Here is a 26,113-nt window from a genome sequence, read left to right on the forward strand (position 1 = left end):
CATGATAATGCATGTCAGTTTGATGGGTTTGAATCACAAGAGGCGTTTTTCGACTGTCTGGCCGCCAGATTCACTTTATCATGACAAGCAGAGACACGCGTGCGATTATCAAGTGTTTTATCGAGAAACTGCAGCTTTACGAATCAAATCGACAGCCTAACTTGATTGACTCTCGGCTTGAAACGAAGCATTCTGTCGGCTAACATTTCAGAGGAAATCGTAGATCCGCGTGCACGATCTGCTCCTCTTTCCCCCCTGACATTTTGATCACACATTCGGATATTATAGTTAAGCTATCAAATGCGAAAAATGGCGGTTGCCTCACTAGTGCGCCTAGTATAATAATCAATAAATTGCATGCTAAAACAAACCTAGTCGTCATACTGGGGTGAAATGTGGCTAGGCAAAAGCAAGGCACGATGCAAACGTAGCGCCGGTGTTCACGGTGACTGCGGCAATGACATTTCAAAGAAGGAACGTGGTGTTTTGCTCACCTGAGACCGCGACTGTACACGATACCGCCATCTTACATCAGCAGCAAGAACAGAGATCCAGCAGCTGCAGGCGCGCAGATCTACCCCTGAGGTGACCTGCCCCTCGAGTGATCCGATCCGCCTTCCATTCAGATCACGACTACATAATTAAGTGGACTACAAAGTGTGCAGTTGAGCAGCGGTCGTCAAATGTCACAGCTCGCACGAGGCAAAACCGCAGCACCTTGCAAACAATCGTACGCTTGGAAATAGGAAAAGGACATTCCACGAAGAAGAAAAATAGACTTCCGATTGCCTAATTGTTTTTAAAACCTACTTTTTTTTGGGTAGTAAATCGTTGTTTTATTAACATTTGATATTCAGGTTCAGAAGGTTAACATTAGTTAAGGCATTAGGAATAAAATGGAAGGTAGGCTTCTTTAACACCAGGCTGTTACTTATTGCAATAAATTCATTTAGTTCAACAGTAAGGCACTATGAAAAAACTATTAAAAACTGTATATTTACCAAATGTTTGAGGTAGTTTAATAATAAGGGGGAAAAAAACAAAAGACAATTATTAATGTGATGCAAAGCTGAATTTAAAATACCATTACTCCAGTCTGCAGTGTTGCATGAGATACATAGAAATCATTATAATATGCCGATTCTGTGCTCAAGAAATGTTTATCAGTGTTGAAAATAGTTGAGCTGATTAATATTTTTAATATATTTGTTGGTGAATAGATAGAAGGAAATATTTTTCCTTTTACATTTAATCAATTTAATGCATTCTTGCTGAAAAATAGTGAATTATTTGTAACTGTAGTCTCTTTTAATAATTGATGCATGATACCTAATCCTAATTTTACAAGTCTTACTTTTTCAGTTACAACCCAAAGCTGTATTCCCTTACAAAGAAAACAAGGTAGCACAAAGCCGAAAGTCTTTTAAACGAGCGTTAAAGTAAAACCACAAACTCCTGTTTACTAAAAGAATAAATTTTATTTCAGCACTGTAAGTCATTTCCCAACCATACAAACATGACTGCCAACTTTGACTCTCTCTCTCTCTCTGAGCCTTTTGGCTTTCTCCCCAATCCACTGTGAAATCAGACCACAACAGCAAGACAAATTAAAAAGAAAAAGTTTCTTTCCAAAACAATCAGGTGCTTTCTTTATACTAAAAATGAGAAATTGTTAATAACGATCATAACCATAACAGCAATAATAATAATGAACTTTACCCTTCACTTCACAAGTTTTTTTGGAGCTTTTGGAGATCTTGATGCATGCATCAATGCGCTTGTGTTGATGAACGGATCGATTTTCCAAGAACAGACGACAGAATGTGTTGCCTACAAATGGATGTCTCGACAGTTTGGGGGGCACATGCTAAAAAGCAAAGAGGACGAGATATAGAGGCTACGTACTTCCAGAAAATGTAGGATGTCAGCGGGCCACTGTACACAACACATTGCTGTTATCAGACTAGGATCGAAACCTGACCACACACCAGTGGTCCTGTGGAGTGAAGGGCGACAGAGCCAGGATACAGGGGTAACAGTTATAAAGCAAGAGTCAGATCTGAGGTCCAGACACAAATCTACAGGAATGCACAGGCAAAACTCTTTACCAAAATAGCTGTTGTGTGTGTGTGTGTGTGTGTGCATGGTTACAGTATGTGTTCACACTTAACCTATCCATGACTACACTGAAGCTACATTTTTCAGAGGGACGATACATGTGCATGGGAGCTGAAGAAGTGTTCTAGGGTTAATCGCTATGAAGAGCTGTGTCCAAGGCTCCACTTGAGAGGAAATTAAAACAAAAAAAAAAAAAAATCTTCATTTTAGCAATGAAACTGGACGATACAAGATTTAGCCACTGTTCACCAAAAAGATGTAAACATCACATTTTCTTTATTTAGTATCTGATTACGGACCCCTTACGTATTCTAATAGCTCAATTACTGAAAACACGTAGCTGTATAATCATATATACAGGATCCAGAAAGAAAATCAAGACTGTTAACTATAGACTGGAAAAAGCAGTTTCCAGAAATCGACTTTGGTTGAAAATTAATATGTTGCACAAATGTGTATTAGTCTGCTTTGTGTGCAAGGAAGCAAAATTTGCTTAAAATAATCCATCTTTAAATTGACGATTTTAAAGAGACTGAAAAAAATTAAAAAATCTAATAATCACTGTCCAAACACAATATGTTATTTCTGCGAGTGACAATTACATCATAATGGTGAAGTGGTTTGAAACGATACCATACAAAATAGAGGTGAGGAAAATTGCAATCATTACAGTTGAAAATATCTAGTTATCTCTGCTAAGCAAATTTTAATACTAAATGTAGCAACGGTCAAAGGAGTAGCTGTTGTAATAACATTTAAAAAAAAAAAAAAAAAAGAAAAAAAAACACAATTTCACAACTGAATGAAACCAAAGATGGTAAGGTTAAATTTCTCGATTCACTGTTGAAAATGTTACCAACTCTTGTCTAAGATTACTTACAGACAGATTATTAGACTAATTATAAAAGTTAATCTCTCACTGTTAGTATGAAAACCTAAGGAGAGCTGCTGCGGGGGAAACAAAGGCAAGAATAAAAGAATGAACAGAGGCAAGAGCTAAGAGGAGGGAGAACACTTGAACTCATTGTAAATGTCCACGGCCCATAAAACTGTGAAAAAAAGGGGTCGAAAAAAAGAAAACATTGGGATTTGCATTTGTGATAATGGTTTTATCAAGACCAGCATCTGGAGTAAAACAGTGCCATTCCAACACAACCTCACTGACCTCCAGAGCATCCTTCTCATTCAACCCAAATATATATTTCTTAGTCTATATTTTACTCTCACACGAATCTCCAGAAACGTCTGAATGAGAGTTCAAGCAGCAATCTAGAACAGAGCAAAGCGGAGAAGCTTTGGAGAGGGTAACTTTGGAACCAAGCATCTGAAACTGCAAATTAAGCATCCAAATAATTGTAAGAGAAATTAACACACTGGACAAATACATTAATATCTGAATATGCCAAAGTTTTACTATTTTTTTTTCTCTCCCTCATACTAACTGATGTCTCTCTACAGGTATAACAAAGGTACTGTGTGTATGCGCGAGAGAGAGAGATTATATCTTTATTTGGTGTGTCTGTATATTTCGGTTTATGCTGTTCCTTTCTTAGATTACACTTATAACTAAATGTGAAGGAGTTACTGATACTCTATGACAAACACACTGAGAAAAAAACCCAACTAACTGAAACGGCTGTTAATCACAGGTGAAACAGGACTGAATGTTTAAAAAGGATCTACTGTTATTCTGAGGAAACCAAAATTCCATTAATGGGTGCGTATGCATGTTCATATGCACTAACATGCTGGAGATCCTCTCTTGAAAACTAGCACTACTGTACTTAACGCGTAATAAAAATGTGACAACCTAAGGTTGAGGTTTAAAAATGCTCTAGCGTGCATGACGGTGCAGCGTGTTAGCTCACGAACACTACCTGTCACGCTACGGTCAAGATTCTTCTTGGTTTAAAGTCTGTCCGGTATGTCCAGTATTGTCATTTTCTGACACTGATATATCACTGTCATTTTTTTTTACTTATTTTCTAGCAAACTGCATAAACAATGCATGCCTCAGGTCATCGTGATATTTCTGATGGGCTGATCTGTCTGGATTCCTCAAGAGTGAGAATTTGCAGAATATACATAGACATGTAACTATAATGGGTGTCTTCCATAATCTGCTTTAAAGAGCTTTCAATATACTTTTAGTGGCACTAAATATAATATTAACTTCTTAACAAAATAAGGTGCATCTTATAACTTCAATAGAAAGCTGTGATGAAATCTTGACATTGTCAATTGTACAGATCTTAAACTATGATTAAATGCAATAGTCTCTCTCAAGTGTATTAGTTATTCTTAAAATTAAATTCTCATTCATTACGTCCAACAAATCATTGGTACAAAACATGTATTTTGTTTTTAAAATGCATTTAAAACATTAACATGTAAGTAAAATTAATCTCCTAACCATCTGATGCAAAATGGTCAATATAACGGCAAGCGTGGCTTTAAACTTCAGGGTGTTTCGTTCGATTTCATTTTAAAGCCCGTTTGCCTCAATAGAAGTAATGTTTTGAACATAGAAGTGCATGAGTTTATAGGACTGTCACAAAAACAAGACGAGACGGACTGATCACGAAACAGTCTGGTGAAGCACAGACTCCAATTTTTTTTTTTTTCGTTTTTTTTTTTTAAATGACTTTGTCACAATAAAAGGTGATCCTAAGGTTCGTTCGATTCAATTCTTCCGAGCGTAATAAAACTACGATGATTTTAGCGATGGTGGGAGAATGCACATGTACAAAAAAGCATCCACATGGTACACATGCACAAGGCACAGAGGAGACGTGAACGACGAAGGGAGGAAAAAAGGAAAAAGAGCTGCTAAAACCTGAAAGCAAATTGTTGTGAAGCAGAGAGATGTCAAATGGCAGGTTTGTCTGAGGGACTGTGTGCATTCTCAACCACTGATAAAATCACTCCCCTAAATCACGTCATTGCGTAACAGGATCATGTACATTTGGGTCTATATACAAACGGCTGGGATGTCAAACAGTATCACGGTTCCCTCCGAACACACTGCTTCCTCCCTATCTCTGCCAGAGGCCTCGATTTTTCTTTATCCTGGTTCGAGGACAACCCAGTGTGTTTTCGGTTTTAAAACAAAGTGCAGCTTACGACGCACTCCGTTCTCACATTCAAATGGGTTGGTGTTGATTTGTACGTCATACTGGTAAACAACACGCAAGGTAAAGTGTATCTGGACAGTTAAACTGTCGAAACAAATGAAGGCCTGCTGCTTAAAAGGGCGTTAACCAATTAACTGTATCTACATAGCGCAGTACTATCATAGCGCAGTACTATCATAAATAACATTTTAAGTGCTTTACGTTACAATACAATTCATTTTTAAGGGTATTTCTTCCTCATTTGAGGAGGAGGGCTTGCATATGTATAATTTCGGGCTTAAGGTGCTTAAAATATTTGTACTTTAGAATTTCTTGAGTACTGCTGTGAATCCTCAAGGGGACGTGGGCCTAAAAAAAGATTGTCTACGTGAGAGAAAGCAACAGAGGAGAGCTAGCTACGCGATGCAGATTGTAACCTCTACGAATCTTTTACTTTTATTATTTAAGCCCGCCTCTCTGTGCCTGGACTTCTCGGGCCGCCCGTGGCCCCTGTGCTGAAGACAATAGCAACTTCTCCACATGCAATTCACTCTTTGATAAGACAATGTTCAAAAACAAAAACAAAAGGGCAACCATGTGTGTGTGAATGCACACTGTGACATACAAATACAACCCGCGTTCTCCGTCAGTTTCCACTCGTCTACTGTATTCAGGGCAGTGTTGATTTAAATCCCCCCCTCTATGTGTTACACTGCTGCATATACAGCCATGTGCAAGTACAAATAGTGTGATTCTTTGCTGTGTGGTGGAAACTTTAAAGCAGGTGCTGCTGTGCTACTTGACACGTGCAAGTATTTTGAGTAGGTCAATTTTTTAAATACACTTTGGGCAATAATAGGGGGCTTTTCGTAGCCATTTTAGGCAATCATACATATAAGGTCACGTCAATGTACTAAGCTCTGAAAAGAAAACGGTGTCGAAATAAAAAGACTCGAGAGCTTTTCACGATGCTACAACACTGATGGGCCAGTGGAAAGGATGAGGTCCAGAACCCAAAGATTCAGGGCGATGTGCAATCGGGGGTTGTGATTTAAACTCACTCGGTTTTAAACCAGACCCGGCTCTTAAGGTGACACATAGACCGCATTCCTGACACTGTCCATCTGTCGTTTCCAGCATGTGCAGCATCATAAATTATACCATGACAACACAAAGTGGCTACTGTGCCCTAAATATTCAATTTTGCAAGGAAAAGGCAGTCGACCTTAGATCATTCCCTCTCACTTTCTCATTCTTATTACATTATGGGATGTAATTACTCCTCTTTCTGTAGTGCACCATCTGATGGGCAGTCGTCAAGGCAACAAGGGGCCTCTACCTCCACCCCATCTCCTGACTGGTTGTCTCTGCTGGCTAAGGCACACTGGATTGGCTGGGCCAGTGGTGGCAGGTCAAGAGCTTGACCAGTGGCGCTTCCTGAAGAGCTGCCGTTCAGCTGCTGCGACGCGGTCCCCGTTCCCTCCGTGGGCCGCCCCACTGCTTTACCATCCTCTGTGAGCTTCGGGGGGCTGGTGGAGGGTGGTGAAGAGGACAGAGTCTACAAAAAAAACATTGGGAGAAGGAAAAAAACTTAATCTTCTCGCTCACGTTTATTTAGCATTTCGAAAAGTTAAAAGTTATGCATTGGACTGACCTGTGTTCTGTTGGTGGTCACTTTCTTTCCTCCCCTCCCTTTCACTGTCAATTCTTTACCCCTTCTGGGAAACAGCAAAAAAAGATCAGGGTTTTTTTATAGGAAGTAGGAATAACATTTTGGCTGATTTTGACTAAAATTGACAATAGTGGAGATCAAAAGAATCTTTGTCATTAAGCTTGCTGAACTGCATATTAAATAATTGGAGTTTTTTGGGACTGTAATTTTACAAGTTAGCGTATTTTCAACCATGAATATTTCAAAATAAAACACTGCACATTATTCATATTTACTCATCATTTTTCATATATATATATATATATATATATATATATATATATATATATATATATATATAAAATATATATATTTTATTTTTATTTTTTTTATTTTTTTAACAAAAGATTACCTGGTGAAGAAAATAAATCAATCTAAAAATAAAGAAATAAATGAAAAATCTAAGAATAATCTTAATAGATAAATGCTTCTGCATTTAGCATCAAAAACCATTGTAACTTCTGGTGCAGTGCTGTGTATGAAAACTAAGAAAATAAAGCACAAAATCAAATCAAATGAGAAAGCATTTTTGACAGGACAAAGTAATATGAACAAGTAACACTTTAACACTAAGATTATTTAAAGCTTCTGGAATTTGTTACTAAAATGTTATTGTTTAGTATCAAAAAGTATAAAACGCTTTAAAATATATGACTTTTTTTTCATACAGTTATTCGAAATAAGAGTTGGCTAATACCACAGTTTGCTCTCAGCTGGCACGGCACTGAGATTTTAGTGTACATACATATACAGCCAACATGAATGCGAGTTTGATACATTAAAATCTCTGCCTATTGCTTCAAGTGTCACCAGTAGGTTGTGCAATTGAGAGTTGATAAAAAGCAGCAGAGAGGGGAGCCATTTGTAGAAAGGCTTCTGTCATACCTCCATAAATAATCAGCTATACGGCCACTCTTTTATGACACAGAATGGACTCACCCTTTCCCTCCTACTGACACCACCTGCATATTGACTCTGCCACGGACTGGTTTGTTCCCAGCCCACTGACCAACAACCATGCCAGCTATTTCCAGTTTGCCACCCTGGGGAGGTATAGACTGGATTCCTAAAAAAAAAAAAAAAAAAAAAAAAAAAACGTTTTAGAAAGTGATACACAAAGACCAGCACATAGTATTAACTGAATGTGCTGAATGGGAGGAAGCTGTTACCTGGGAAGGCCCTGGGCCGGTGCTGGTGGTGATGATGAGGAGGAGGAGGCATGGAGCCCAGTGGGCGAGGAGGGTAGAGAGGATGCATGGGATAGAAAGGGGGCACCATGGCAGGGGGAAGGAATGCAGGGGGTGGCAGTGGTGGAGGTGGGGGAGGCGGCCGGGACAGGTTGATGCCTTCTAGAATGGCCTGGCGCATCTTCTCCACTCTCGAAACAAGCTCCTCCTGTAGGACAAAATGGCAAAAAACAATAAATAAAAAAAACCTTAAATATAAAATAGATGTGCCTGCACCTAATCGTTTGTTACCTGGCCTTCACACATATCAAGTAAGGAGGCTCTGTCTCTGGTGGCTTTAGCTAGCTTGCTCTGGAACAACTTCCCATCAAAAAAGCCCCAAGGGCAGCAGTGGTCCCATGGCAAGGGCTGTCCACATACATCATTCACAAACAGGGCAGTGTCCACTCCACTCATGAACAGAGAGGCCAGCTGCACCCCACGGTTATCCACCTTCTCCACCTGGTATCAGTGTCAAAGAGAAGAAATATGATGCGGCGGCATGTTTGGCATCAGCCTGGTAAATGTCACAGTGGCATGTCATTTCAGATTTCACAGAGCTCTTTCAAAGCAGGTTATTGACAACCTGACAGTTGAAAGACAGCATTCTATTTTAAAGAAATGTTTTGCCTTGAACCTTTTGCTTTATATGACATACAGCTATTGAAGTTGAGCAGAGGAGTCTTTACTTACATGTTAGTCTTGTCTGAAAACATGCTTTGCCTTAAGGCAAACAATTAGAAATCGTTGTGAATGAACATTTAATAAAGAGAGCGTGGAAGATACAAAGATAAAGAGTGCATGGGGTATGTTGTGTGGAGCGTTCAATTCAATCCCGCCTCTCACTGCTTTTACTGTAATCTGGGTCTGTACAGTTATGTAAGGACATGCAAACGCATGCAAATGTGCTTTAGTCTCAAACCACAGCTCTCTCTCCATCTGCTTGTAACTCGATAAAAAGTACATCTTTAATTAGAAATAAAAATCGTCCAACTAGTTCTCAATCATTCCTTGTGATTCTGACACACATCTAATACACACACACAGACACATATATATACACACATTTTTTTGAAATCTCAGAGAGGCTAATTTTACAGCAAATGCTGCTCCAAATAGGCTACATGATCTAATATATGGCATGCCCCGCCCTTGTCATTGCGCAGTTTGACACTCAATGAATGTGCTTCCGCTCGTATAGTAGCCTACCGCTCACGCTCAAAGTCCACTCAAAAAGCAGAGTCCGCTCAAATAATGCACAGACAGGAAACTTCTATGTAGTATAGGCTACTTGTTCCTGTTTGCAATAGAGCTACTGTGCTGTAACATGCCGTAGTACAGCAGACGCTACCCTTTAATGATGCCATGCTCTGCTCTGCCATGCTTTATGGGATTATACATTATATGGACATAATGTATAATTAGTTTTTTAAAAACTTTAAATTTGATTCTGTTGCATAAAAATTAATTTAAAAAATAATGTATTGCTATTTAATATTAAGGTAACACTTTACAATAAGATTCCGTTAATGTGTTAACTAACAAACGACCAATGAACAATTGGTCACATTACAGTACTTATTAATCTGTCTAATCTGTGAATGATAGTGAAAGATAATACAGTTGTTCACTGTTCATGTTCATTCAGAGCATTAACTGCTAACAAGCGCAACTGTTCATTTCAATAATTAGTAAATGTTGCATTAACAAACTAACCAAGATTACTAAAGTATTAAACTATTGTTCATTCTTAGTTCATGTTAACTATAGTAGTTAACTCATGTTAACTAATGATCCCTATTGTAAAGTGATACCATTATTAAAATAAATTCTGCCCAGTTTCAGTAAAAGTGTGGTTATTTTATAGGCTTGTGTTTTTTTCAGTATCATTAAAATTGTGTAAAATTAAAAAAAAAATCACACAATTATTTTATATTATTTAATAAAATAATAATGTTTCAGTTTTCAGCCAATTACATCCAGAATTTTCAGTTTCAGCCCAGAATTTTCATTTCGTGCATCCCTAGTAGTAATAATTAATTATAGTATATATTATTAGTAATTATAATTACAATAATAATAATAATACAATTACATCAATAAAAACATGACATTTTTCACCAAACTGTGCACAGCCCTAATTACTGGGGGATGGTCTCTGATAGAGTTAAGGAGAAATGCTTTACCTTGAGTTCCTGAAGTTGGTCAGGCTCATAGAGCTGGTTGGACACAGCTTGAGCCAAAAAGGCATCAAGCTCATGGCGCTGAAGAATGCGACCCCCCGGCCACTGCATCATATACCTGGAAACACACAATAACGCTCAAGATACCCAGACCTCATCAGAATCAGTGCTGATCTACTTTTCCAATCATTCAGTAAGATCCACTCCAATGTCAAGAGCCAATGAGAAACAGGTTTCCAGTGATGTCATCTCGTAAATGTACCTGAGCACGCAGCACATGAGCAGCAGGTGAGATGGCACACAGGTCGGGTTGAGCAGGGCAGGGCAGTCGGAGCGCATGCAGGCTAGGAAGGCTCGTGTACGACGGCTACGGTCCTCAGACGCTCTACCCAGCCACAACCGCCTCAGGTTGGGACACGTCCACTCGCGGAAACACAGGGCTGGAACGAGCTCTGGGGTCAGGGCAGATTTAGCTTTACTGGCACACCACTCCTTTACAATCACCGGAGGCACTGTGGAGTCATACAGAAATCAGACACATTTAGATTAATTTTCATCTTACTTTGATGTTTCTTCCTCACAGCCAGAGGAGACAAAGCTGGGCAAAATATATCTCTATTATTAAAAGCAACACAAATCAAGAGCTACTGCTCTGGATAGACGTGGCATTATTTTCATTATTTGTTACAAGCTTCTATCTGGCAAGCTGTGTTTATTAATAATATTATTACCATGAAAAACAAGCAATGTTTAATTATTTAACAAATAATGGCCTATTGTTTTGATGTAACTGGTATGTATTTAACCTAAATATTAACGTTGAACGGCACATTCATTTTTGCTGTGATACTAAAAACGGACCGAGAATCTCAAATGTTGCCTGGTATTGCTCTCATCTAACCGAGGTCTGAGCTCACCATCAACTGGACTACGCTTGCGCATGGCCAGTCTCTCCAGCCTCCGCTGGGTCTCAGCCAAGCTGAACAGCACCCCGTAGGCATACTGGCGGGCAGAACGGAAAAGTAGAGAAGCAGGAGGCAGGTCGGGGTTGCACTCGTCCTCTATACACACTGGCATCTTCATCTCCCCCTGAGAGAAAGAAAGGGAAGGGAAAAACACAAAGGGACAAAGAGGAGTGTTAGAGGTATTATTAGATGCTTTTTAATACATTAAATGGGTTTTCAGGGTGTTTGTCACCGTTGAATATAAACAAATGTTGGTATAATATTATTTAAAAGGGATAGTGCACTTAAATTCAAATTATTAATTAAAAAGTCATTAATTACTCACCCTCAAGTCTCACCTTGAAACGAAACGAGGGTGAGTAATGACAGATATTTCATTTCTGGGTGAACCATCCCTTCAAGCATTAAAAGTTATACACTATAGGTTATAATTAACTTTGAAATACATAAAGCTAGGTAATAATGCTGATCTCAAATGCATAAAACACTCCACAACCTGTCATTGCAGATTCATACATTTTAGGGAGGAAACCAGAATATCATGTTAGTGAGCACATGCTGTGTGATTGTTGTACCTTGGTCAGGATGTGGTAGATCTGTGGATACATGAGTCCTCTTCTGTGTCTGTGTTCTGCCACTCTCAGCACCTCGGCACTGACCTGTGGAAGGGGTGGAGTTGTGATGTCCATGTGACTCCGTGTTGGCATGGACAGCAAAGATGGAATGGACGGCCCACTTCCGTTACCATGGTGCCCATCCCCAGAGCCACTGCCACCCCGTCCACTGGGATCTTCCCATCTTGTAGACTTGTCAGCCAAATGACTACGACAGAAAATGAATGTTCATTCTGCTCTGAATAGCAGATTGCTTGCAGGTACACAACACAATGAACGGATTGTGTATTAAACTCACTTAGTGCTGGTGTCATTTTGCTCCTCCCCATCTGAAGACGACGATGACGAGGGGGAGGGGCCTGTAGGAGCAGCAGTGTGATGATTGGGCTGTCGGTTGCCACCTTGAGAGGAATCATATGGAGCAGACCAATCAGCAAAGCCCATTTTCCCAACAAGTGAGTCATTACAGTCCTGCAGAGGCTGAGTTGGGTTCTGGCATAAAAGGGCTGGACCAGTGGCAGGGCTGGGTCCGTAGAGCCCACCTGGATAAGGCACCTTAACACCTGACACCTGGGGTGGACCAAACTGTGAAGAACAGCAAAATAGATATTAGTTTCAGGAAAACAAACATGATTTGTGGCAATACATTTCTTTAGAAAGAATATACCTGAGCTTTTACAGGCTGCATTGCCCCCATGTGGCCTGGAGGTCCGCTAAACTGACTAGGCCCAAAGCCTGGAACTGAAAGAAGAGTCAGGAAAACCAAATGAATATTGTGTACAATGTGATTGATCTATGGCTATAGCTTAAAATAAACATACACTCTGTTCAAAGGTTTGGGGTCTGTATTTGAATTTTGAAATTTTGAACATTAGTGTATGTACTGTCAAGGGTCTACAAACACCCCATTATACCTACAGAGGTAAGGAGAAGGTCCCATGGAGAGAGGTCTTGGTTTACTGGCCGCTGAAAAATATTCCACTGCCTTCTTAAACCTCTCAATTTTATCTTCAGTTCGTGACTGGAGGTTAGACAAATGAGAGAGTCTCCATGTTATGATGAAGTTTTAAGATAAAGTAGTACATGAGAATGCATATGGTAACACAGCCATGCTTCACCTGTGACTGCTTGAAAACATCCTTGGCCACCGAATCTAAATTCCCAAGATCTTTGATGGATGCCACATACTCAGATACAGCCTTAATAACAACCTCACATGGAGGGAGCACTAACTGATGAGCCCTTACCTGAGCAGAGAGAAGAAAAACAAAGAATGAAGTTAAAAGAATGGGTTATATTGATAAAGCTGATGCTCAAGGATGCTTAAGTCTGAATCATCAATTACAATAATGAAAGAATGAAAATATCTGAAAATGTGTGCAATGATAAATTGCATAAGCACCTTTAGGGAGGCAAGAGGGTGTTCTGGGCCTAGCAGACTCCAATGAAAGGCAGCCAAGTCTTCATCTGGCAGAATGTGGTTACCTGTTTTATTTGAAGACCCACATTTAGAACCAAACAATGCATGGAAAAAACGCAAAGTCACGTCCTGGACTAAAAAAAACCTGTGATGGTGTCGCTTACCAAGAAGAGCAGCAAAGATGGGAAGGTGCTGGGTTTTGAGGCCGAGCTGGCGAGCTGCCTCTGACAGCAGGTACTGGTGAGTGGTCAGATTCTTGCCATTCCAGGAGAGCTTGAGAGCGTGGGAGCTGAAATAGGCCGGAACGTTGCATAGCGCAAACTCTGAGTCCTGTGCAATCAGACCCTGAAAACCATAGTCTCTGTACAGGGATAGCACCTCCTGATGGTGGTCCTCCAGGGTCTGCACCACCTACAACACAGGCAGGGTGGAAGAAGACCATGTGATCCTGTGATCTACTGATAAACAAGCTCCTATTGCTCTGACCATCCAGCTTACAGGTGCACTCAGTTAGCTTACTTTTTTTTGGCTGATGTGGCCATCATCTTAGGTTTACACTGTAGCCAAAGAACACATTTTTATACATAGCGATTCTGAATATGTGAAAAAACTGCACAACTACCAGCCCTGACATGCATTTAACATGCACTTTGTAACACGATGGACAGATGCCAGTTAGGCTGTTTTTTTTACATCTGCATAACTTTTCAAAAATTCTGTTGACAGAAGCATTTCACCCAAATTTCTAATGAGAAACATTTGTAAACCTGTGGCCACAGATACTTTAGCTCACATGCCATTTAAGAAATGTAAAAATGTTCTTACTTTTCAGTGCAGTTGCATTACTACTGGTAATGAATTTTTACTGCAAATAATAATACTAATAATGTTATTGTTATATAATCTTCCTCAAAGCTATCAGGCCTGATGTATCTCAGACATCAGAGTTTCAGTTGATAAGAAAACACTTTAAACCTTGCAGGAAAGTGTTGCAGCAATTTTTCTATTTAGTGTCAAAAACAATGTGGAATATCAATATTTTCTGATACTGTATCAAAGGTAGAAATTGCAGGTATTGTGAAAACTTGTGAATAAGTTATCCCTCAAGGAAAAGTGTCAGAGTTGCTGATCATAACATGGCAGCCTTTATGAGGAGAACTGCTTCATGTAAAATAAACCAACTATTTATTAGAATCCAGCTTTGACTGTAGTTTTACCCACACATTAAAAAAAAAATCATTGCATTACTTAGACGAGGGAAAAGTGCAACTTTAAAATGAGTTTCATGATTAAGATATTTACTTGCTTTGTCAATACTTTTACAACGAAACTTGTATTAGCAGTTCCAGAAAATCTCTACATTTCAATGTAAAAAAAGTAAGAAAGCTGCTAAAAGGACATCCAATCCGCAGCCCCTCTCGAGGAGGGCATCAGGCCACTCACCCGCACGCGGAATCGGAACATGGCGAGGCGGACACAGTGGCTCAGGCAGGCCGGGGGCAGGAACCATGCCCGAGGAGGGGGCGTCGCCTTGCTTCCGACGTGGTTGACGATGAGCTGCGCGGTCTGACGCTGCCCCTGCGCCCGCCGCGCCCACTCTGGCCAGCGATCCTTCCCAAGCGTGCCGTTAAAAACCACCACCAACTCCAGTCCGCCTTGGTACAGACAGGCCTGGGAGAGCGCCGCCAGATAGCCGAGCATTGCGTTCCACTCGCCTCCACAAACCCAGTCGGTCTGATAGCCCCCGTAGAGCCGCTGAAGGCCAGAGTCTGCGTCAACCAGAATGCGCGCTGGCGGGGGAGGCGGAGGCAGCGAGCTGGGATGATGGGGATGGTGGTGGTGGTGGTGGTGATGATGATGGTGGTGGTGGTGGTGTGGGGGCTGACGGCCTGCGGTTCGCGCGAGCTTGAGAAGATCTACCGGAACCGCCGCCCCAGGGCAGCGTTTCTCCAAATACTCCTGAAACCCTTGCACTCCCATGTTGTGTCTAAGCGCTTGAGATGGATGAATCTTGTTAAGAAGTTGATTTCTAGGTTGTGTGCTCAGAACTAGATCTGTCCGGTTGTAGTTGGATAACTAAAAAGCTGAAATGTCTGGCAAATTATCCCACAAATGCAAGTGTCAACCGACCCCCTGTAAAATTTCCAAATACGCGTGGCTATTTTTTACGTTTGGTCGTGTAAATGCAATCTGTGTCCATTCCTTAATGTGTCAATAGTATAATCCCGCTAGTCTTTCTGTTTTGATCAATTACAATGTTGCACGGTCTACAATGTAACGATGGAGGATAACGGCGCGCACGCTACAGTTATGATGTCGACAATGTTGGTAACATCAAAATATAATCCTATTTGTAACCTTTCTAGCGGCAAACTAAACAACAACTACACCATTGCTATCCAACATGACCGTTAGATGATTCAAACTAACTCTAGCTGCTAGTGAATACAGTATGTCCTGTGATGGTTAACAGTTATAAGAGCTACAGTTTGTGGCTAACAAACTAGCTCGCGCAGTTAGCCAGTTAGCCAAGATCCCGGCGTGATTGACGCGTCAACTAGTCGAGACAAATCGGGGGCTGCCGCGATTCGGAATGAGATGAATAATTAAGGGAAAAATAAAGTAAAACAACTAAAATAAAACAAAAACAAAAGCCCGACGTAAGCTCCCTCGCTCTCTGGCTCACTCACGACTTCATGTTGAGGAGAGGAACATACTTTCATGCGACGTCGGCCATCTTGCGACTTCCCCGCGGACCGACAGAAAGTGGGAGGGCAGGCGAGCTGAGGAAAGTGGGAGGAGCGATGAACCTGGTGCTGGGGGATGTAGTCTTTTCTGAATTAAAACGTATCTGGATTATTGAGTGAAAAACTACAACTACCAGTACAGCAAAGTGAGAGACCCGTGGCATGCCATATCCTAAAGGAACGGTTCATTCAAAAGTTGATAGGGAAAATTGGTTCAGTTGGAAAAGCTAGATTAAAATCACTGTCTCTGAAGTTTTCAATTAGTGTGGGAACAAACATTGTAGGACTAGTGGCCCGCAAGAGGATAACAGGGGCTCTGCAGTTAAGGAAAGAAAGGAAAAATTACAGTCTAATAAATTTAGGCATATTTAAGTGCTGTCATGTATTAGTTATCAGGACCATAACATTTTCAGTATATTTACCAAAAATGTTATTTTTATTCTGCTGTTTTCGTTCTGCTAATGACTGTTCAGTGATTATTTCATGTTTTTCACAGCCCTGGGTGTCAGAAATGAAAAAGTCTTCATAGAGATTTATTTAATTAAAGGGGTCATGTGATGTGATTTAAGATTTCCCTGTTACAAGCCCTTGGTGCTTAAAGAAGATCTGTAAAGTTTCAAAGACTAATGTTTTACAACCAAAGAGATATTGTTTATCAAAGTTATGTACAGCCCCAGCAAGCACCAACAACTTGTTGAAAAACGCCCCCACTTTGTTACATCACAAGGTGGAGGCGTGTTTTCATAACACTGCTCAAATGTTTGTGCAAAGAAAGAAGGAGAAATTACTCTCTGTAGTGTTGCTGGATGCACTGTGTTTGTTTGTTTGTTTGTTTATGCTTCCAAATAAAGATATAACTACAAAATCACTGTTCCATAAAAGTTCAAACCAAATATTACATTGTTGTTCAGCGCATTTACGGAGGACGGATTCCTAAAACCTGGAGAGTAGCATATACCTCTGCAAGGACATTCTGGCGCTTCTGACTCATATCCTTTAAGTAAGCTATGTTTTCTTATTAAAAGAACATGCTACTTACTGTTCAAACGTGAGTTTTGAGCAGTGAAGGGTAGTGCATGGGTAGTGTTATGTTTACAAGGCGTGATGCAACACAACGCATAAAAAACAGTACTAAGTCATGATAATCAGTAATTATGTCCCCAATGGATGCAGCAAATGCCTCGTTTGTAAGGTGTTTTATTGTTTTGGTGAAATAGCACAGTGTCAGTCCTGACGTCCATCACGTTGTAGTTAGGGGCCAATCACAGTGCACTGGACACCTGACCAAACAAAGCACACCTCGATTTTTAGAACAATGAGGTTTGTACAAATCCAGCTGTTTAGATTCTCAACTGCTCTGTACAAATCAACCCGTTTCATGAGGCGGGGCTTAGAGGAGAAATAAAAATCAATAGTATGTAGAAAATAATGCATTTTTTTAAACTGCATAAACACATTGCTTTACACCAAATGCACAATATAATGTGCTTTTTAGCAACATCAAATGACCCATTTAAATACTGTTGCCTCTTCTCACATTCTCTGTATGATATAGCATGTTTTTTTTTTTATTTTGGACTGAAGATATTGTCCAGGTAATATTTTATAACTTTTTTTTGGTTCAGTATATTATCAATTAAATAAGAATTTTTTTTGTAAACAAAATTAAATTATATTTATGAAATTATGTGTTGGGAGAAGTACTTTGGAAATGTAATTGGTTACAGATTACGGGTTACCCTACTTAAAACATAATAAGTAGTGTAACTTTTTAATTACTTTAATAAGTTATGTTATTGATTACGTTACTTTCTAAATTTCTAATGTTTTCAACTGTTAATCATTTTCAAGCATGTAAACCAGGTAGGGTTAACCTTACAGTAGGACTCAACACTGATTACAGTCAGATTTTCAAATCATACATCCCTTGAATTAAGCTTATTAGCTGAGTAGGCTCATTAGCATGTAAAGAGTTATGCACTGAAATGAGTCGCTGTGAACAGAGCTGTTTTGACAGGTAAAAATGGTGTTTTAAACGACAATCTTAAATGTCAAGAAGATCCTAAAGAATCCTACCAACTTGTGTAAAATTTTATGTACCCTTTTAAGCACAGCCACCAAATTCTCCAAACTTCATATATCTATTATATTTTGTAATTATCATTATAAATATAATTAGTAATTATATGATACATTATAACGATTTATAATATAAATCATAATAAAAAAATATTTTTACAAATATTTAACCAATAATAAGCATTAAAAAGAACTTGTGAGTAAAACTTAGTACCGCAACTGGATCCTCAAACTGTCAGTGAAATTTTACCCCGCCTCCATTTAGATTGACACGCCACGCGCTCAGACGCTATGTCTGTAACTTAGACTAATATTTTTGTGTTTAAAGGGTTGTAGCTGTTTAATTGTAGCCAATATACTTGTGCACGGTTTAAATATCCTGTGCATATAGCGCTTGATTGTTTTATTTATCATTCCCACCCCCACACCATAGTTTTTTTTTTTGTAAAACGCCGCCACTAGGTTAAATATAGATTTAACACAATAACAAGAAATCGTTTAAAAGCTATAATACTGTTTTTAATCGTTGCACAGACACGAAAGGAAACACTGGAATCTAACAATCCCTTAGGAAAAAAGAAAATGAAACAAAAAAAGTAAATCATATACATACCCTATAGGAAATATAAGAGTTATCGAATAAGTAACTTATGAACTTATGAAACATTTGTGTTTCGTATTTTAAATCAATTAAATCTATGTGGGAACGTGAGTTGGGAAAATAAAATCATTACACAGTCTACAATAGGGCCCTTCACAAAATTACATGAAGTTGTTAATATAAGACAATGACAGTTAGTCCTACTTTCCAAGTACTTTGGAAAATTATTTCTTACAAGGACTACTACAACGGTTATCTGAATCTTTACGTCAATGCACATCCTCTTGGTAGTTGTAGTCCTTTTGTAGCAACATGTTAGCAAATTCGCTTAAAAGGTTGGCTCTGTGATTGTATATAACTGTAGTACAAAACCCAAAAGTCTTTTCAAGTAATATTAACTACCACAATTTACTCACGAATCGAAAAAATGTATTCTAAAAAGTAAAAACAAAACCCGACGGTGAACGGGTTGGCCTACAAAGTGACGTCATGTCTGCGCACCTCAACAACAACAAAAAATATATATATACACATAATCGACACTAGAGCGCGCTAAAGTAAAAGCGTTTGGTCATAAAAAGTTATTTCCAGAGTTTGCGGAACAGCGCCTGGTTCAAACATAGCGCACGGTGGCATTTGTTCGGGTTTGTTTGCTGATGCCGGAGCGAGCTTGACGAAACTCGAAATGTCCATAGCAGCGAGATCAGCGCTCGTCCGCTTCCCACCGCGCCTGCAGCCACGGACCGGACCGAAGAGCATCGCGTTCAGCGTAAGCCTCCGCTTCAAATAGCAGTCAACAAATGTCATCAAGCGCATTTAGTTGACCGTGTGCGGAATATAGAAACAGATGTTTGTGAAGTCAGGTGGGGGAAAGGTGCTGTGTGACAGTGACAAGGTCACTTGACTGCTCGCAGGTGCTGCAGGTGTCGGCAATGCGTTTATTGAGATATTTTGACTTATTTATAAAGCAGTATGAGTTATTTTATGAAGGAAAAGTTAAAAGGAACATCACTTATTAAATGTTTCTTTTCTCTAATTTTGACAGTTGAAAAGCCCTGTAGTGTTTTGCCAGAGGAAGAAGTCTTCATATGCTGTAAGTGTGGGCTGAAGTCTTGATTTATGAAAACGTTTGACCCTATTGCCCTACATTTGATGATTTACTTAATGAAAACTAATTACAGCTTGACTAATCTCTTCCTGCAGCCCTTTACTGTCATCTCACTCCCTCTCCCTATTCATCGGAAACTACTTTAATTTAGTACTTTGGGTAACATGCTAATTGCAGTTAATATAATATCCTAATTAAACGTAGCACTTAAATGCATCTCCGCTGTTCCTCCGATGTCCTGCTTCTCTCCTGTGCTTGTAAGCTGATTTGTGTAAGCATAACCAAAGCAGAATGGATTTAACTCTGTCCTCCGACTAACCACTTCTGTTCACTCCCTTGATTCATCAACCCGTCACGACTAGACTATTGTGAGTACCGTTCAGCAAACTATAGATTTTTTGAGCTTGATGTTTCGGTAAATCAACATACAATGACCAAAGCAAACAACTTTACAATGCTGCTTCCAGGTATTTGGTTCAAAGTAAGCATCAGTGTTATATTTTGATGCAGTAATTTCAACATGGCAATTTAATAGCACCCGAGATCTGGCTTCATATTGTGAGCATGACCTTTGCCCTTCTTCTGTCAATGCTCTGTTTTGCATCTTTGCCCATCAGCCTCCTCCTGCTAAATACGGAGGCAGACACACAGTGACTTTGATCCCTGGTGATGGTATTGGGCCAGAACTGCTGAACCACGTCAGAGAGCTTTTCAGGTTTAAAGTTGAAGCGCGCTATAAACAGACTTCGCCAGAACATACTAAAGAAGAGCTCTGATATTTTTGTCATTCGATAATATTGACAGATTCTGCTGTGTGCCAGTGGATTTTGAGATAGTCAGGGTGGATTCGTCTGCTTCCTCTGAGGACGACATCAATAATGCGGTGACTGCGATCAAACGTAACGGAGTAGCGCTGAAGGGTGAGCGTCAACAAATGGTTCATCAGCCACGCAAATGCTTGCTGCATATTAATGCATAAATATATTGGTACCATATCAGTTCATTTTAGATTAAATTACCTCTGTGATCATATAACAAAGTCACTTAAAGTTAGGGCTGGGTGATACGGCCAAAAAATATCACAATAATTTTAATAAATCAGTCGATATTGATAATTATCACAATAATGTAAAATTTTTATTGAATGTTCTAATTAGTTTCTAATTAAGAAACAGGACTCTCTGATAATATTAATATAATTTTTTGTCTTAGAAATGTACATTTAACATTTTTGTTCATTTAAAAATCAGTAAGATTTGTAAAAAAAATAAAAATAAAAACATTTCCAACCTCCGTTTAATAAGGTTACATTTATTCTATTCTTTTTTTAAATTAAGTATTGGTCTCCCACAGTAGCATACATTTAAATCACGACAAACACACTTAAAATCACACATACAGCACCTCAGACATTACAAGTATTCATATTTCACGCTGGTGGATCGAAACCAGCACAGCTACAAAAAGTCAAGAGAAGAAACGGGACCAAGAGGCAAAAATTGTGAAAATATGCAATTTGGGGGGAAAACCCCATTTTAACTCAAAGCTTTTAAAGCAGTACTTACAACCTTGTTACAATCTACCAGCGTCAAATATCAATACTTTCCCTGGTCTTAAGATTTTGTTCAAGAGTGTATATTATTTTAAGGTAGCCTATATGTATTAAAAAAGGAAAGTTATCCTCTTTAGTTTAAATCAGCATCTAATAAATCATCTACTTCTTAAATGTCCTGAGGATGAGTAAAGTTTAATTTCTGGGTGAATTATTCAGTTAAATTACAGTGTGACTCTTTTACAGGTAACATAGAGACAAATCACAACCTTCCTCCATCTCATAAATCTAGGAACAACCTGCTTCGGTAAGACATCTTGGATTAGTTTTTTCTTTACTGGGATATCATTGGTAAATATCTAGGGTTAAATCGTATAACCGGTTTTAACTCTCCCACAGCACATTTTTAGATCTGTATGCCAATGTCATGCACTGTCAGTCTCTTCCTGGGGTCCCGACCCGACACAAAGACATTGATGTGATCATTATTAGAGAGAACACAGAAGGAGAGTACAGCAGCTTGGAGCATGAGGTCCGTGTGTTTGGGTCTCTTTCGGTCTTATAGGACACCGGTCACACTCATTCCTCAAGTTTAAATCTCCTGTCTTCCAGAATGTTCCCGGGGTGGTGGAGAGTCTGAAGATCATAACTCGTGTCAATTCGCTGCGGATCGCTGAGTATGCCTTTAACTTGGCCAGAGAGAAAGGCCGCTGTAAGGTCACGGCAGTACATAAAGCTAATATCATGTAAGAGCTTGTTCGTACTTAATTCTGCTTTACTTTGAGCCCAAACAACGGACAAAAACACATCAGTACATGTATGTTTTTCCTGTTCTTTGTAGGAAGCTTGGCGACGGCCTCTTCCTGCAGTGCTGTAAAGAGGTGGCAGCTGGATATCCTGATATCACATTTGATAACATGATAGTGGATAATACCACCATGCAGGTAGATTAGTAATTTTTTTTTAATAAGCTAATACTTTTATACAGCAAGGAGTTAAAACGTGTATACTGTTACAAAAGGATTCTTTTTTTTTTTTTTTTTTTTTAAGAAAGCTATTCTATTTCACTTCCAACAAATATATCGCAGCAATACTGTTTTAACACTAAATATATTATAAATATTTCTTGAGCAGCAGCATATTAGAATGATTTCTAAAAAAACGTGACACTAAGACTCGATTAAAGATGCTGAAAATACAGCTTTGCATCACAGGAATAAATTGCATTTGAAAATGCATTTTAAAAATATTTGAAAAACATTTCAAGTGGTTGTGCATTGTATTTTGTTCTTTGAGTTCTGTGTATTACATGATATAATACATAGTTCATCTAATAAATTATTTTGGGTTTGTTTATATAGGTAAATATAAACTGTAAAAAAATATTAAAACCTGTTTTTTTGTTTAGCAATATGTCTTGCTGAGAGCTTCTCAGTATTTAGTTTATTTATTTATTTTATTTTTGGCACCTGCAGGTTCCAGATATTCAAATGGTTGTATCATAGACAAATATTGTCCTATCAGATGATGTAGAAATTTCAATTTAGAAAAAAAATGACACTTATGACTGGCTTGGTGGTCCAGGGTCACATATATAGAATATAGTAACATTGCCAATACTTTTAATAAAACTTTACTTGCGGTATTATACATTTTTAAGGCCTTGCATATCATCACATAATGAATTAGGCAATCTTCTAAATATTGTAACAAATAAAGTAAAAAGTAATGCATTCGTAACCTGAGAAATGTCTATGAAACGTTTTTTTTCTTTAACTTCGATTAACATTATCTATGAAAGCATAAAGTACATTATACCTTTAAGCATAATAAGAAGGCTTCAAGTAAAGTGTTACCAATATTCTGAGTGTGTTTTTGCTGCTGTAGCTGGTCTCTAAACCCCAGCAGTTTGATGTGATGGTGATGCCTAACCTTTATGGAAATGTGGTGAGCAATGTGTGCGCTGGACTTGTTGGAGGTCCAGGTCTGGTACCAGGAGTCAACTACGGCAAGGACTACGCTGTTTTTGAGACGGTGAGAAAGAACAGAGCATGTACTGGTCAGCCATCAGAGCGATTAAAGAACACATTAGATATCTTTTGTTTTTATATAGGCCACTAGGAACACTGGGAAAAGCATTGCTAACAAGAATATCGCAAACCCCACAGCCACACTGCTGGCAAGCTGCCTGATGCTGGATCACTTAAAGTCTGTGTGCATGAATATTAATTTAATATAATCATTTTCATTGGAGGTTTTATTAATATTAGAGTTTTTAAATCCACATTTACTTCATGCATTATACATAAAAAGTGAGACTGGAATTGTGTATTCCATTCAAGCCTGGGCTGTCTTTTCTCTTTCCTAGGCTTCATGCATATGCCAAGATGATTCGAAAAGCAGTTCTGAAAACTTTGTCTGAATCTCAGGTATCATACAACACACGCTCGTTGTGTCAAACAGCTATAGCAGTTCATCTCACGCAGGATGAATCAATAGCTCATACTCTTACCGTACCACTTTAACACACCTGCAGTATTAGATCTCTCTAAACACGCACTGCTTTATGTTTGACATGTCTCTATGTGTCATCAGTGGCAGACTTCTGACTTGGGAGGTCGGGGTACTACGTCTGAAGTGGTCTACTCTGTTATGCAGGAGATCCAGAGAGGAGGACCACGCACTTCAGAACAGATCTGACCTTCATTTCTGCAAGTTCTAGACCCTCTCACACACCTCTAGCTCACACACAGAAACAATCTAACTCTTTTGTGAAACACTGGACACATTGTGAACTCCTTAATGTAAAGTTAGTGTGTTCAAAGCGTATACGTTTTTCTCTTAAAATCTATATAGCTGGTAGTATAAATGTTTCCTGGTGTGATTCATTTATTATGATCAAGTTGAGTTAAGGCCTTTATCTGAACTGGACCGGACTGCTGTGTATTTCACCCAACTGGTTCTGTATTGAAGTTTGCCTGTTGCTAACTCATGATGCATCGAGCGCTTTCACGAATAAATGTTATAAAACTTCATGCCTCATAAGACATGTTCAAAATTAAAGAGACAGTGCTGCATAGACAAAGATTTTCCAATAGGTGGCACTAAAACGCTGCACTTCAGCTTGATCGTTTTTTATGAGCATCATAAAGTTATGACTTGCAAAAAGTGAAATATATTACATATAATTTTCAGCACAAGTGACTGCAATAATGAGTGGGTTAGAATGTCTTTTGTTTTTTCATGAAAAATCACTATGAATATTAAAATATAAACGGCTTTTATTTATAATTTCATTTTGACACGGCATTTGACTGTTTCTGTCTCTAGTAGTCATCAGGTAAATATTATTTAGCATCACGAGTCCTGTAGGAATGTTGAGCGTAACTACATCTGTCATCAGTGAATTAGGAAACCAAAAGTTAAGAGGTTTAGATACGTGTCCAAAACACATGCCTGCGAAAGTGCTGTGCAAAGATTTCTGGCAGACGTTGTGTTATGATTGGTATTAATAACAGCCGTTCTTTTGAGGTTGATTTATTTATCTGATTCATCCAGCCGTACATGTCTTTTTTTGCTGTTGTTGTTTTTATGAATGATGCACAGAATGAATGATGCACAGAAAGGAAAATCTTTCAAAATTTGGGTGCACTAGCGAGCTTTGACAAGCAGCAACACTTGTTTTTGACCCGCTGAAGTTTGAAATAATAGTAATCAGGAGAAAGAAAAAAAAAAGGTCAGATGAGAAAAAGATCCATCAAAGGAGAGAAAGACTTTAAAGCAACTAATATCACCCTGTGGTTATTAAATCAATGTAAGCGCGCTCTCTTGATGAGAGAGCAATTGAGCGGAAAAAAGACCGTTTGCCATTGCCAGCGAGAGGGCGATGAAAAGGAAAGTGATGGAATGTCAAGAAAGGAGTGAAATGGAAGGAAAAATGATGCCGGAATGAAGAACAAAGACTTTAGCAGGGTTATACCGATTACATTTTTCTGTTGATCACACATACATTCCCTCACATGATTTGAATTATTGGCAAAAAAAACACAAAATTGGCAATCTTTGCTCACAGCAGGAGGGAGAGAGGGGCGCTTTGCTAGTAATACGTACTGAAGCACCTCTGAAGTAAAATGAGAAAAACAGCTTCAGCATCGCAGCTCCAGCAATGTAGTGAAAAACAGCACGCGAATCAAACGGAAAAAGGCCAAAAGTAATTTTGCTGTCTGTAACTCTGCTTTTAAAAACAAGGCATATTCCAACTGAAGAGGGCTCTCCAAAACAGCCGTCTCTCAGTTTTGGAGTGCTGAGGAGGGCAGTTTCATCTCTTTTCGCAGAGGAAACACTTAGATTGTTCTGTTTTCCTCCTTTCTCCTGTCTGTACCCTGGACATACAAAGCAAACAGTCATGGGTCAGTAATGTTTTGTGAAAGTGCCCAGCTAGTCAGGTTGAACACCATATTGAAAATTATTTAATGGAAAAACATACAGGAACATGGAAAATACGCTTTTAAAAATATTTAAAGTAGGCTTAATTTTTTAAACACATATGTGAGGTATAACTTACTGAACCCAATGATTATCCTTTAAAATCCCTATTTAACTAAGCTCATTTTAAATTTATTAGAATTTTTTTTTTAAGTACTTTTAAGTAGAAAATCAATTTTGTGTACCTTAAA

General features: G+C 38.9%; 2 protein-coding genes across 8 annotated transcripts; one reads left to right on the forward strand and one right to left on the reverse strand.

Annotated features, from left to right (window-relative positions):
* Positions 1–1,458: 1,458 nt before the first annotated feature.
* On the reverse strand, positions 1,459–16,118 carry fam120c (family with sequence similarity 120C). 2 transcript variants are annotated; one of them, XM_043225555.1, is made up of 16 exons: positions 14,794–16,118; positions 13,515–13,761; positions 13,333–13,415; positions 13,049–13,177; positions 12,849–12,951; positions 12,598–12,671; positions 12,229–12,515; positions 11,892–12,138; positions 11,269–11,440; positions 10,614–10,863; positions 10,355–10,469; positions 8,421–8,630; positions 8,112–8,337; positions 7,882–8,008; positions 6,886–6,946; positions 1,459–6,789 (listed from the first exon to the last, which is right to left on the reverse strand). In XM_043225555.1, the coding sequence occupies exons 1-16, from the start codon at positions 15,328–15,330 to the stop codon at positions 6,508–6,510; spliced, it is 3,150 nt and encodes a 1,049-aa protein (XP_043081490.1). In that variant the 5' UTR covers positions 15,331–16,118; the 3' UTR covers positions 1,459–6,507. The 2 variants fall into 2 exon arrangements, with proteins under 2 accessions (XP_043081490.1, XP_043081489.1); XM_043225554.1 differs by having other exon boundaries at positions 6,886–6,949.
* A 3,210-nt stretch (positions 16,119–19,328) lies between these two features.
* On the forward strand, positions 19,329–24,472 carry LOC122328405 (isocitrate dehydrogenase [NAD] subunit gamma, mitochondrial-like). Of its 6 annotated transcripts, XM_043224085.1 has the most exons (13): positions 19,330–19,546; positions 19,823–19,870; positions 20,248–20,253; positions 20,503–20,600; positions 20,690–20,805; positions 21,684–21,744; positions 21,837–21,969; positions 22,050–22,183; positions 22,279–22,381; positions 23,325–23,471; positions 23,551–23,645; positions 23,806–23,866; positions 24,033–24,472. In XM_043224085.1, exons 1-13 carry the CDS (start codon positions 19,463–19,465, stop codon positions 24,135–24,137), a joined length of 1,191 nt encoding a protein of 396 aa, XP_043080020.1. In that variant the 5' UTR covers positions 19,330–19,462; the 3' UTR covers positions 24,138–24,472. The 6 variants fall into 6 exon arrangements, with proteins under 6 accessions (XP_043080023.1, XP_043080020.1, XP_043080022.1 ...); XM_043224088.1 differs by lacking the exon at positions 23,551–23,645 and having other exon boundaries at positions 19,329–19,546; XM_043224086.1 differs by lacking the exon at positions 20,248–20,253 and having other exon boundaries at positions 19,331–19,546.
* Positions 24,473–26,113: the final 1,641 nt, after the last annotated feature.

Source organism: Puntigrus tetrazona, chromosome 23 (assembly GCF_018831695.1).
Source record: "Puntigrus tetrazona isolate hp1 chromosome 23, ASM1883169v1, whole genome shotgun sequence".
Lineage (NCBI taxonomy): Eukaryota > Metazoa > Chordata > Actinopteri > Cypriniformes > Cyprinidae > Puntigrus > Puntigrus tetrazona.

What these genes read in the sequence shown, in the direction of transcription:
- fam120c (XM_043225554.1), bottom strand. Translation starts at nt 15,330, where the DNA reads ATGGGAGTGCAAGGGTTTCAGGAGTATTTGGAGAAACGCTGCCCTGGG. An exon ending in ACCAACTTCAGGAACTCAAG is followed by an intron (nt 8,631 to 10,354) that starts GTAAAGCATTTC and finishes CACTGATACCAG; the next exon opens with GTGGAGAAGGTGGATAACCG. An exon ending in CCGGCCCAGGGCCTTCCCAG is followed by an intron (nt 8,009 to 8,111) that starts GTAACAGCTTCC and finishes TTTTTTTTTTAG; the next exon opens with GAATCCAGTCTATACCTCCC.
- LOC122328405 (XM_043224085.1), top strand. Translation starts at nt 19,463, where the DNA reads ATGTCCATAGCAGCGAGATCAGCGCTCGTCCGCTTCCCACCGCGCCTG. An exon ending in TCTAGGAACAACCTGCTTCG is followed by an intron (nt 21,745 to 21,836) that starts GTAAGACATCTT and finishes ACTCTCCCACAG; the next exon opens with CACATTTTTAGATCTGTATG. An exon ending in AAACTTTGTCTGAATCTCAG is followed by an intron (nt 23,867 to 24,032) that starts GTATCATACAAC and finishes ATGTGTCATCAG; the next exon opens with TGGCAGACTTCTGACTTGGG.